General features: G+C 35.3%; 1 protein-coding gene and 2 long non-coding RNA genes across 3 annotated transcripts; 1 reads left to right on the forward strand and 2 right to left on the reverse strand.

Annotated features, from left to right (window-relative positions):
- Positions 1-1,750: 1,750 nt before the first annotated feature.
- Positions 1,751-4,185, reverse strand: LOC113751437. Its single transcript, XR_003464822.1, has 3 exons — positions 3,947-4,185; positions 2,517-2,575; positions 1,751-1,835 (listed from the first exon to the last, which is right to left on the reverse strand). It is a non-coding gene; the product is annotated as an uncharacterized LOC113751437 (long non-coding RNA).
- Positions 4,186-6,601: 2,416 nt separating this feature from the next.
- On the forward strand, positions 6,602-9,739 carry LOC113754053 (cytochrome P450 86B1-like). The gene is made up of 2 exons (XM_027298372.1): positions 6,602-7,940; positions 9,073-9,739. Exons 1-2 carry the CDS (start codon positions 6,615-6,617, stop codon positions 9,472-9,474), a joined length of 1,728 nt encoding a protein of 575 aa, XP_027154173.1. The 5' UTR covers positions 6,602-6,614; the 3' UTR covers positions 9,475-9,739.
- Positions 9,740-9,995: 256 nt separating this feature from the next.
- Positions 9,996-11,508, reverse strand: LOC113753727. Its single transcript, XR_003465069.1, has 3 exons — positions 11,341-11,508; positions 10,976-11,067; positions 9,996-10,331 (listed from the first exon to the last, which is right to left on the reverse strand). It is a non-coding gene; the product is annotated as an uncharacterized LOC113753727 (long non-coding RNA).
- Between the last annotated feature and the right edge of the window lie 15 nt (positions 11,509-11,523).

Consider the following 11,523-nt stretch of genomic DNA (forward strand, 5'->3'; position numbering starts at 1 on the left):
TTCCAAATATCGCCGAAAACCAAGACTGGTTCTGTCTTACCTTCTTCAATCAGCAACTTTGAGCTGAAAAATGAATTTTTTCTGTTTGGAATCTTGGAAAAATGTCTTCTAGGAACTTTTAGTACTTTGAATCTAGTTTCCAACGGTATAAAGTTTTCCATTTTTGGACTTATCAAATTCAAGATCTGATTTTACCAAATTTATCGCGCAAAGCTGAAAATTCATGATTTCTTGGGAAATGAGTTTTTGAGAACTTTTCATAGTCTTTCGATATCGATCATCCGTTTTAAACTCATTTTCCTGGAAGATGCAAGTTTCTATTATGACTTTAAATCCTCACTTTTGAATCTCCATTTTCGAGATATTAAAGCTCTTTTAAGACATTGTCTTTGTATTACGCAAGTGTACATTCTTCCTTGTTTGGCAAGGGGTTTGTAAGTATTTGTGAGTGATAGATAATTGTTATTTCTTCAGACACTCAAGAGGATCTTAAAGAGAATCTCGGAGCTGACCACTAAAGATCTTATTTTGTACTTACTCATTAGTTTTGAATTAGTGAGTGTCAAGTGCATGAATAGTTGCCAATTATGTGAATTGCTTCTTATAGATTAAGTGATTTGCAATTGTCGAGTCGAGTGTATACTTTATCGCACTCGTTCTCTTTTAATTGATTATATAATTGAATTGCTCATAGTTGAAATTATAATTGTGGTTGTATTTGCCGATTGGAGTGAATCTCATCGGCTTATAATTGTATTTGTCGATTGGAGTGAATCTCATCGACTCATAATAGAAATCGGGGGACGCCCAAATCTCAATTGGCCGACTTTGCGACTCGAGCCAGCATGGGCTTGGTCGAGAAGATCGGTGAACCATGAGATAATCAAAATCTTGATCTATTAAGAGATCTCGCTTGGCATACTCGTGGAATAGTGTCTTTTATAAAAGAAGTGTGGGCCCGGAGCAGGGAGTGTAACGGTGAACGGGAATGTAGAGTAAGTGGAGTTCTACGGACTTAATACCTACTCGGTTTTGACGGAGTGTCATCCCATGGAGGTATTTGATCGAGCCTTGGCGAAGCAAGTGGAATCTAGCTCCTGAGAGCTCATGTATCCTTATTAAGTGTGTTAATGTTATTTATGAGTTATTTGAACTTCCTTGTTTTATTTCTCGTACAAATGCCATTGTTACTTGAACTATGTGTTTGCATGTTTTCTTGGCCTCACTGAGCGTCAGCTCATCCCATTAGTTTTGTTTTCCTTAACAGGAGTTTGGAATGGAAAGAATTTTGGAGAATCCGGTCTGACTACTTTTGATTAGTATTTTGGGATGTAATTGATTAGTCGACTTCTAGTGGTTGTATTTTGGGGGAATGATGTACTTTTGATAACTATGATGTAAGATTTGAATGTTGACTTAAGGAAACAACTTTTCTTTACTTCGACTATTATTCTTTGGTTGTTTATCCTTAAGATTGAATTGGATTCGTATTGAGTCCCGGCGAGAGTTGGGCAGACGTTTCGCGGATACCCTTGGGTTCGCCCTAGGGAGAAGTAGGGGCGTCACACACTCACTCACATTAACTTCAGAGATAACATTTCTCAATAATCATCCAAACATCCATTCTTAATACTTCTTAGTAAGACAAAAACTTTGTCCACTACAAATTACAAAAGTAAATCATCCAAATGCTCATTCTTAAGTACATCACCAACTAGTGTAAAATATAAATCTATCTATTAAGAGATACAAAATGCAGGTCTTAACATCAATATATAACATTAGACCTCCCAAAACACTTTAACTCTACTTGGTTGTCCTTCAAACTTCAACTCCTGTAAGGAAAACAAAGCTAAAAGGTTGAGCTAAAGTTCAGTGAGGTTTTCCGGACAAATAACATTCAATAAACACTTAAACCAGTAAATTAAACAAGTAATGCACATTTCACTGTATAATCACTTTCAAAAGGATACGAACTCCTCCTGAGAGTCATTTCAATGTCATTGTACATTCATTTCAGTGTCATGAGACACTCATTTCAATATCATTGTGCATTCATTTCAATATCATTGCACACTCCGCCAATTCACCTCCTTATGTCCTCCAAAACAATAAACAATCCCTTACATTCAGTAATTAGTTCAATAATCTCCCAACTTCAGGGTAATACTTGAGTATACCGAAACAGTTACCCAAAGCTTCCGTCCTATCCGACCAAACCCTTTGTTGGCTCGAATAGTCCGTTGAACAGAGGGTTTTGGGGTCCAGTTCAGCCGATGCGGTAAAGTACACATACGGCTTACATTCATGCACACTTACAGTAACATTTGGTCAATAACCTTCAAACTCAACTAAGCCGAGTGTGATAAAGTACACCCTCAACTTAGAAGGCGAGGGACAATTGAGATACATTTTACAATGAATCACTGAGCAATATTTCATAATAAGCACATTTATCACATAATTTCACTTAAGTAAACATAAACGGTTAAACACATAAATTCAGAAACACTCACCAAAACCCCAATAAATTGCTCTCGAGCTTCGGGTTCGATTCCGGGCTCACAGCTACTCCCTGGGACAAGTTTATAACTCTAAAGTGAATATACAATTCATAGATGACCACTTATCATTTATTACCTTATCATTTAAACTATTAAAGTCAAGTTTTGGCTTTAAAATACAAAATATAACATATTTTATATTTATTTTACATTTTATTTCAAAATTTATTAATTTTATCATGTCAAACCAAGAATTATACATTTTTCCCAGGTTTGTATCTTCGTATAATATTTAAATCAGGAATATATCTTTCTCAATTCAATATTCATCAATTATGGCTTATAGACACTCCATTTATTCCCTTTTAACTCAACTAAACTCTAAGTTGTTTGTAAATTAAGTTTTGTTTCGCGATACCAACCCCCCTTAGGTTCTAGGGTCTTTAAAATGTTCTTGAAGACAAGATTAAGTGATTAGCAACCATCTTATATATTTAATTATAATAAATTGCCTTAAAGTTTCCAAAACATTATAGAACTTTACTTTATTACTATATCAGCTGTCAACTCACGTTCTAGCAATATACTTCTTAGTTTTCATCAACATTTCATCTTTTACTTGGTTAAAATATTGATCACTTAGTATTTCTTTCGTCCCTGCTGAAGTTGAATCAAATAACATGTACTATTAACACATAAATTCAACAAGACAACAATAAGTTCTGTTTTAACCAAATGCAACTTCCTAGCAATGTACAGGTCCAGCATTCATTGTTTCCCTCAAATCCTTCCTTTCAATTTCATGCTCCAACTAGATAAACAAATCGTGTTTATTAAGCTATAGGATAGCGTTAGTCAGATCGTAGAAAATTTCTGCACTAAACTCAAAGGAGAAGCTGATCAAGACTCCTTTCCCCTCAGCCATTATGTACTTCAGCATTTTAATTCACAGCTCCCTCCTTAGTTGCTCCAATTTAACTCTACTCACAATGCCAAATGTAGTTACTGAACCACAGGGCAACCCTAGTTCCACCTGTGGAAGTTCATAGAACACAGAAATTGGAAGAAAAGCTGCTCCAAAAGCTAAGTTCCTTCTCTTTAGTATCATAACAGATTGTAGCAGCTTCCCTTTTGTCTAATTTAGTTGAGCTGCCTGAAGTTTCTGACTTCCAATGCACCTCCCTGTTAAGGTTAAGAACTAACATGTCTTCCATGTATTCATTAGTATGAGTTTCAGAATTAGCAACAACAGGTTACATATCCTGCTTAATTCCCTCGGCCAACCAACCTGCAATCAGCCGAATGCACTTGTCTTGTTATGTTCACCTTAGTTTATACTCATTTTGGTCTTGCTTGATGAAGTTAAGAGGCTTTATGACATATTACAGCTTAACATATGCTCAGTTCTATTCAGTACATAAGCATTATTCACAAAAACTTACCTCTGGCCTTAAGTGTTAGGAATTGCAGACGTAATCAGTTTCTCTTCCCAACTTTTGTTCCCTCGAGTGTTAGCTCCAGCCTCCCTTACTTTCCTTGCGATATTTCTTCTTGTGCCTGGGTTAATTGGTGAAGAAACCAACCAAGCCCCTGCTCTCACTTCCTCAGTTTCGCTCTCTTTTCTCACTCTCTCTGTTTTCTCTCGATGCTAGCTTGGTAAGGAGAGGTGCTACAGATTTTGTCTTGCTCTCTGCCACCGCCCAAGTTCTGTAGTTGGTTTCTCTTTTTCCTCCACTCGGTCACCGCTTGGATTTGGCTAACCATTGGCAGCTACTTTCTCCTCTTATATTCACGTAGCTTTCTGCTTAGAAGACTTAAGGATCAAAAGGAAAACAATTCATTCGGTGGTCAATGTTCCAGTCGGTGCTACCAACTAAGCAGCTCACTCAGGCCACCGCTCAAATTTCTTGAAGATTGTTTTACTTCTATTCGGTTCCAAATTCTCCAATTGTTTTTTTTTCCTCCCTCGGCTCCTATTGTAAAAATTGCTGATAGTTTATTTTGTTTGACTGCATGGTTACTTACTTAGGTTCCAAGATTGGTTTGGTCTTTTAATTTTAGTTCATTTGTTTGCCATGAGTCCGAAATTTTATTGTCTCACACATTGACTCAAAATTTCGTTTGTTCTAATTTGTATATACCTTGAAAAATTTTGCTTATATCGATCTAGTAGATTTTCACACATTTGACTTTAAGAAAAATTAATTAGTCATGTAACTTATTCAACTATATAATATATTCAAATGGCTCAAATTACAATATGCATATCATATGTTTATTTGATTCATATAATTTTTTTTTACACCATTCTAGGATATTTCTAAATTCTCAATTTTTATATAAATTCAATTAGGCATTTAATTTAACCATTTATTCGTTATATATAATATTTCTAATATCAAAGTAATTAAAATAAAAGAAATTCATAGCATACATATAATTTTTCTCGAGTTCTCACATAATGGATCATAGGAAAATTAACGAAAATATATAAAGTTGATTGATTGAGAGCAATTTTGGCGTTTAAGTAAAACACCCTTGCCAAAGTAAATAGTTTTAGGTTGGAGGTTCACTACCTCCCGCCTTTAGAGGGGGAAAGTGTAAATAACTGTTCCATTAAATTGTAAAGAAGACTCAAGAGCATGCAGTATTTCTAAAGAAGCCATGGCCCCTAAAATATTCAGGAAATCTTATGCCTAAAATTTATCCGCAGCAGCTACCAATATACTGTTATTTTTTTTTAAAGGATTATATTGTGTGCATTAAGGTCACATGTTAAAAAGTGTGACGAGTCATTTTGATAGTTAATTATCAAAAGAAATCTATCAATTTTGAAAACTTTTTTTTTTTTGGATTTAGACTTTTATAACCTTGGATGAGAAGGTTGGATTTAGTCTTGGATGAGATGGTTAATTTTGCAAGTAGCATGTGTTTGTGCTAAATTATGAGAAGCAAAGTTGGCACTACAAAAAATGGCAAAAGAGGTAACGCAATACGAGGGCTCGTTCTTAATTAATTAGATGTACTGATATATGAATGTTGATACCCCCATAATGTGGCTTAATAGTACTCATGTCAAAAGAAAAAGAAAAAAAATATAAACAATAAACTTTTCACTTAGGTACGTTTGATAAAATTAAAGTTTAAAATCTGAAATCTGAATTTATTAAGTTATTAAATTGTTAAATACTAAAATCTTAATATTTGAGGGTATTCTGTATTAAGTGATAAGTAAACAGTTTATTACTTATTATTTTGATTAAGTTTTGCCTAAATAATTTAAAGCCACTTTATTAATTAAAATATTCTATATTTTATTATCAAGCACGTCTGAACATATTAAAGTTTGAACTTATTAAATTTAAGTACTAAATGAGTTATTAAACAGGGCTTTAGTCACCTAATATTACTTACATAAGTTGTTCATAGTCATCTCAGCACCTACAAGGAACCTCCGGCACCATCCCTATCACAATCTAGATGCAGAGGAATAATGGAATGAATATTTGTTGGTTTACCCAAATTCTACCAGCCCTGGAGCAGACGTCTGTAGCAGTCTAAACTACCATTTACGTCAGCCAACTGTTTGTTTAATTTATATCACATCAAAACGTGTTAACCATAGACAAAATATAAGAGATCCAGTACACCATTATCTTATTGATTACCGTAGATAAAGATTAATTAAATATATATCTTGTTTTAATATGATATTATTAAACTTGTAAATACCAAATTACGAATAATATGTAGCTAAGCAACAAATAAGCAAGCACCAGCAAACGTGTGGAAGACTGTAGAAATTGGTGGTCTACTGTTAGGTTAACTGTCACCAACTACTTTCAAGCCTCTTGCAAACCCGTATTGGAAGGAAAATTCACATATTTCAATTTACTGTGTGAAGAAGTAAAGCCAAGTCCAAGGCTTGTATCCAATAGGGATAAAACCACACAAAAACCCTCTTCCAAGAAAGTGCCATATTCCTTTAGTCAGTCATGCAAAAAGTTGCCTAAACTTACACTTCAGCTCACCAAATCAATCTGCTGTGGTAACTCATGCACGGCAAGAAATGCAAGGGATAAGAAGGCCAAAAATCACACAATATAACTCATGACTTGCCAACCAACTTATCACAGTTTTTTGCACAACTGCATTTTTTGTCATCCCAAAATCATGAATTTCAATCTAAACAGCATGAATTCCACCTATTCTTCTTCCTTTGTTGCTGGCAATTTTGCCAGAAAATTTCTTTCAGGAGGACTGTTTTTCTTCGTGCCTGCAGAGGTTCAAATGCTCGAGCTTTTACTTGCTGTTTTTGTTTTCATAGTTATACATTCTCTGAGGCAAAAGAAGAGGCAAGGGTTGCCAAACTGGCCCTTCGTGGGAATGTTACCTTCTTTGATCCTTGGTCTTCAAGGAGACATGTACGAGTGGATTTCAGGTGTTTTATGCCGGCAAAACGGCACTTTCATATTCACAGGTCCTTGGGGTACAAACCTTAACTGTGTTGTAACATCTGATCCTCGTAATCTTGAGTATCTGCTCAAGACTAAGTTCTCAAATTTTCCTAAAGGGGAATACTTTCGGAACACTGTCAGAGATCTCCTTGGAGATGGCATATTCAGCGCAGATGATGAAATCTGGCAACGACAAAGGAAGACTGCAAGCCTGGAGTTCCATTCCACCAAGTTCCGAAGCATGACCACTGAATCATTGCTGGAGCTGGTTCATTCTAGGCTCTTACCGGTCTTGGAGGAGTCGGTTAAAAAATCTGTGCCTGTTGATTTACAGGATATTCTACTTAGACTAACATTTGATAATGTCTGCATGATAGCTTTCGGGGTTGATCCTGGCTGTTTACGCCCTGGATTGCCCGAGATACCATTTGCTCGGGCATTCGAGGATGCAACCGAAGCAACCTTGTTTCGATTCGTCACTCCAACACTAACTTGGAGGGCTATGAGATCTCTGAACATTGGGACAGAGAAGAAACTGACTGATTCAATCAGGGAGGTTGACAAGTTCGCAGAAGAAGTGATTCAGACTAGGAAGAAAGAACTTTCTTTACCAACAGAAAGTGAAAAACAAAGATCAGACCTCTTAACTGTGTTTATGAGATTGAAAGATGAACAAGAACGCCCATTTTCGGACAAATTCTTGCGTGATATCTGTGTGAATTTCATTCTAGCTGGAAGAGACACATCTTCAGTGGCACTGAGCTGGTTCTTTTGGCTGCTCAACCGGAATCCGGAAGTGGAACAAAAAATTCTGGCCGAAATTTGTCAAATTGTGAATGAGAGGAAAGATGCTAAAGACAAAGAGGATCTTGATAACTTGATCTTCAAGCCAGAGGAGGTGAAGAAGATGGAATATCTACAAGCTGCTCTTTCAGAGGCTCTGAGATTACATCCTTCAGTGCCAGTGGATCACAAGGAGGTAACTACAATGTTTTCATTTTCTTTATTTAAATTTGCTTTTTGTTTTGCTTAAAGGGAAAAGAATTGGGTTTTCTTTCTTTTTTTCCTTTTTGAAATATATATAAATGGTTACCCTATTTTTCTTTCCGGTTTTTTCAATATACAATCAGATTTGCAACCCAAGTTTTTTCTTCAAAATCTGAACTGCCAAGCTCGATTTATGAACCGGGAAAATGGACTAATATAATCACTTAATTGAACCTTTTGCTTCTTGTTACTTAACTCGCGCTTACAGAACCTAGCGTGAGGTGAATTGACCAATTTTTCCCAGTAAATGGATTGTTGAAAAAGCTTCAAAGAATTTGTTGCCAAATTACATTTTGGCATTACTTGGTTTCCAATTGACAGCGTTTCAACATGAAAACAACCGCAGTTTGACCAAAAAGAAAGATTTTCTATCTAAAATAGCAGAAACTATGCTTGCAAAGAGTTCGTCGACCTCGTCTCTATCTTTTTTCGGCTACTTTCCTGCTGTTATTAGTGAGATTGCTGGTTGTTGACCTGTTTGCCACCTTGCCCAATTCTTTTCTCCAAATTGCAGATTCAGCAATTGAATTGGAACATATAAAAGTCAGAGTACAACATTCAAAACCAATGAATAAGACAGTAATTTTTTTCTCTGTGTCATTGTTGCTAAAGTAAGACACAAAGCATGATTTACTAGAGTAACAATAGCATGATATACATTGACTACAAGAGTTTAAAACATATTCTCCATCACCTGAAGGCTTAAAGTTTGGAAAATCGCTTTAGCGTCTATAAATAAGGGTAGATGTGCCCAAGAATTAGTTGATGAAAGAAAAGAATAAACAATTAGATTAGTTGTATTAAAATACAATTAATGGCTAGGAATGTTTTGTAACTTCAATCTAGCTTGATGTCCAAATTCTGGTGTGTTCTCAAGTATTCCTTTACCTCTTAAACACCAAGCAATGAACATGGCTGGTACAATATGCATCAAAATGGTCATAATATCTCGAACCCTTTCTATAGAAAATGAATAGAAAACGCCAAAAATTGAGTTTCAAAGACTCCATTTTACCCTGAGTCTTGATTGTCGTCATTTATTGATGTGTTTTGTATGTCTTTAGGTTCTTGAAGATGACGTTTTCCCAGATGGAACAGTGTTAAAGAAGGGAACAAAAGTGGTATATGCAATTTATACTATGGGACGAATGGAGGGAGTATGGGGAAAAGATTGCAGAGATTATAAACCAGAAAGATGGGTGAGAGATGGAAGGTTCATGAGTGAATCTGCCTACAAATTTACAGCTTTTAATGGAGGGCCTCGGCTATGTTTAGGCAAAGATTTCGCATATTACCAGATGAAGTTTGCAGCAGCATCCATTTTGTACCGCTATACCATGAAGGTTGAAAAAGATCATCCAGTTATACCAAAGATGGCATTGACCATGTACATGAAGCATGGACTTAAAGTAAGGCTTTCAAGGAGGAATCAGACTGAATTGCAGAAGCATTTGAAGACCAATTAGTATCCATTACAATAACAGGAGAAATTGAGTGTTACTTGTGTTTTTATTTTTTACTCTTTTTTTCTTTTTGGATTTGTTTGTGGAAGACTAAAAGATAAATATCATGTGGTATTAAAAAGATTTTGTGAAAGAAATGAAGGATTAGAAGGATTGGCAGATAGGTAAGAAGGTACAACTGATAGGAAAAGGGAGTGAAATATGAATAATGGTTATACATGTTGATTGATGACTTCATAATTTGATTATCATTTATTTGTTCTTTCTAGCATTATTCTTATTAATAATCTACTGCTAAGAATGCTTGGTCTAACAGAGTTTGGTCTCACCACTACTGCTAAATATCAACCATCCATCTTCTTTTTTCACTTTAATTTGGGGGTGACACATATCACCATAAAGTCCATAAATTGTTCATGTCTCCTTTTATGCCTGCCAGACCAGCTAACAACCTACCATGAACAAGACTTAACCCTGTTTCAAGTTTTACTATCAAGAGAATAATTAGCCAAATAAGCATAATATCATCAAAAGTTTCTGTTATTTATGCCAGTATCTAAGAGAAGCCATAGACCAATGGGAACAGTGGATCCACCAAAAGAAACAAAGAGATACAAGTCCAGTCCAGCACTTGATTAACCTCATAGATTATTTAGAAATTATGCCTTATCAGCGATTCAACAGCAACAAGACTAGACCTCCCTTTTATTCCAATAGCAGTAAAAACTTTACAGTCTTTTCACCAGAAGTTTTCCTTCCTACACTGACTTTAGTTGAACAAATTTCAGTGATCCAACAACATCCAACAGTCTCTTGGCCACCCTACTGGTCCAGTGAGCATTTCGAAAATTTTTTGCTTTCTGCAGAGACAGATAGAGGTATCATATTTGTACCCCTGATACCTATGCTATACTTTATGACAGTTGAAAAAAATAATTAGCAAAACAATTAGCATTCCAAGCAATATTTGGCTACAAAAGCATTAAGACATCTAAGAGCAGTGAAGCATTTAAAGAGGCAGCGTACAACCAACATTACAACAGGAATACGTATTCAACTCCGGAAGATTTAGTCTTAGGGTGCATTTGATAAAACTGAAGTCTGAAAACTGAAATCTGAAGTCTGAATCCATTAAGTTATTGAATTGTTAAGTATTAAATCTAATACATTCGAGTGTATATCACATTCAATGATAAGTAAATAGCTTATCACTTATTTTTGGAAGCAAGTTTTGCCTAGGAAATTCAATGCTACTTAATTAATTTAGATGTTCAATTTTTAGTTATCAAACGCGTCTGAACATGTTAAGATCTGAATCTATTAAGTGCTGAATTGGGCTATCAAACATGGCCTTAGTTTTGTTCCTTTAGTATGTAAAGAGACAGGATTCATAGAATTTATGGTTGGATACATATTCAAGTGCTGCATTTCAAACTGTAAAGTTCCCCCCAAAAAAAAAATTGCAGACAAGGAGAAATTTCACAGGGAAAACTTTAAACCAGACCTTATTCATGCTCTTCCATCCCACTCTTCATAGAACTCTTCCAAAAATTGTTCCATGAATTTATGCCTCCTTTGAGCCCTTCTCTGCCCAGCCTGACATTTGCACAGCAATTCTTTAGTTTTCAACTTTGTAAATACCTCAATATTTGATCCATGAAATTAGAAAAATAAAGAGAAATGCATAGTTACAAGCATGATAAAAAGCATAACATGCTCAAATTTAGATAATTATAAGAGTCAATTAAGAAAATAAGAGATGCAATGTTTGAAATGTTCGCAAGAAATTTACCGTGTCTTTATAAGAAATATAAAGGTAATTTTCCTTGTCTTTATTAAGAAACATAAAGGTAAATGTAATGTTTCAACCTTTGTTTTCATTAAGTCCTTTAATTTTAGAAGCTTCTCATGAAAATGATTCACGGTTGTCTGCTCTTCTTTCTTCATGTATTGCTCCCTTGACAAATCTGATCGAGGTAGAATGCTAGGGTCATGCAGGACTCTGTGCCTGCTGCCTCCAAATGTAAAACAACGAGCAATACCTAACAAAGA

Source organism: Coffea eugenioides, chromosome 11, assembly GCF_003713205.1.
Source record: "Coffea eugenioides isolate CCC68of chromosome 11, Ceug_1.0, whole genome shotgun sequence".
NCBI classification, from domain to species: domain Eukaryota; kingdom Viridiplantae; phylum Streptophyta; class Magnoliopsida; order Gentianales; family Rubiaceae; genus Coffea; species Coffea eugenioides.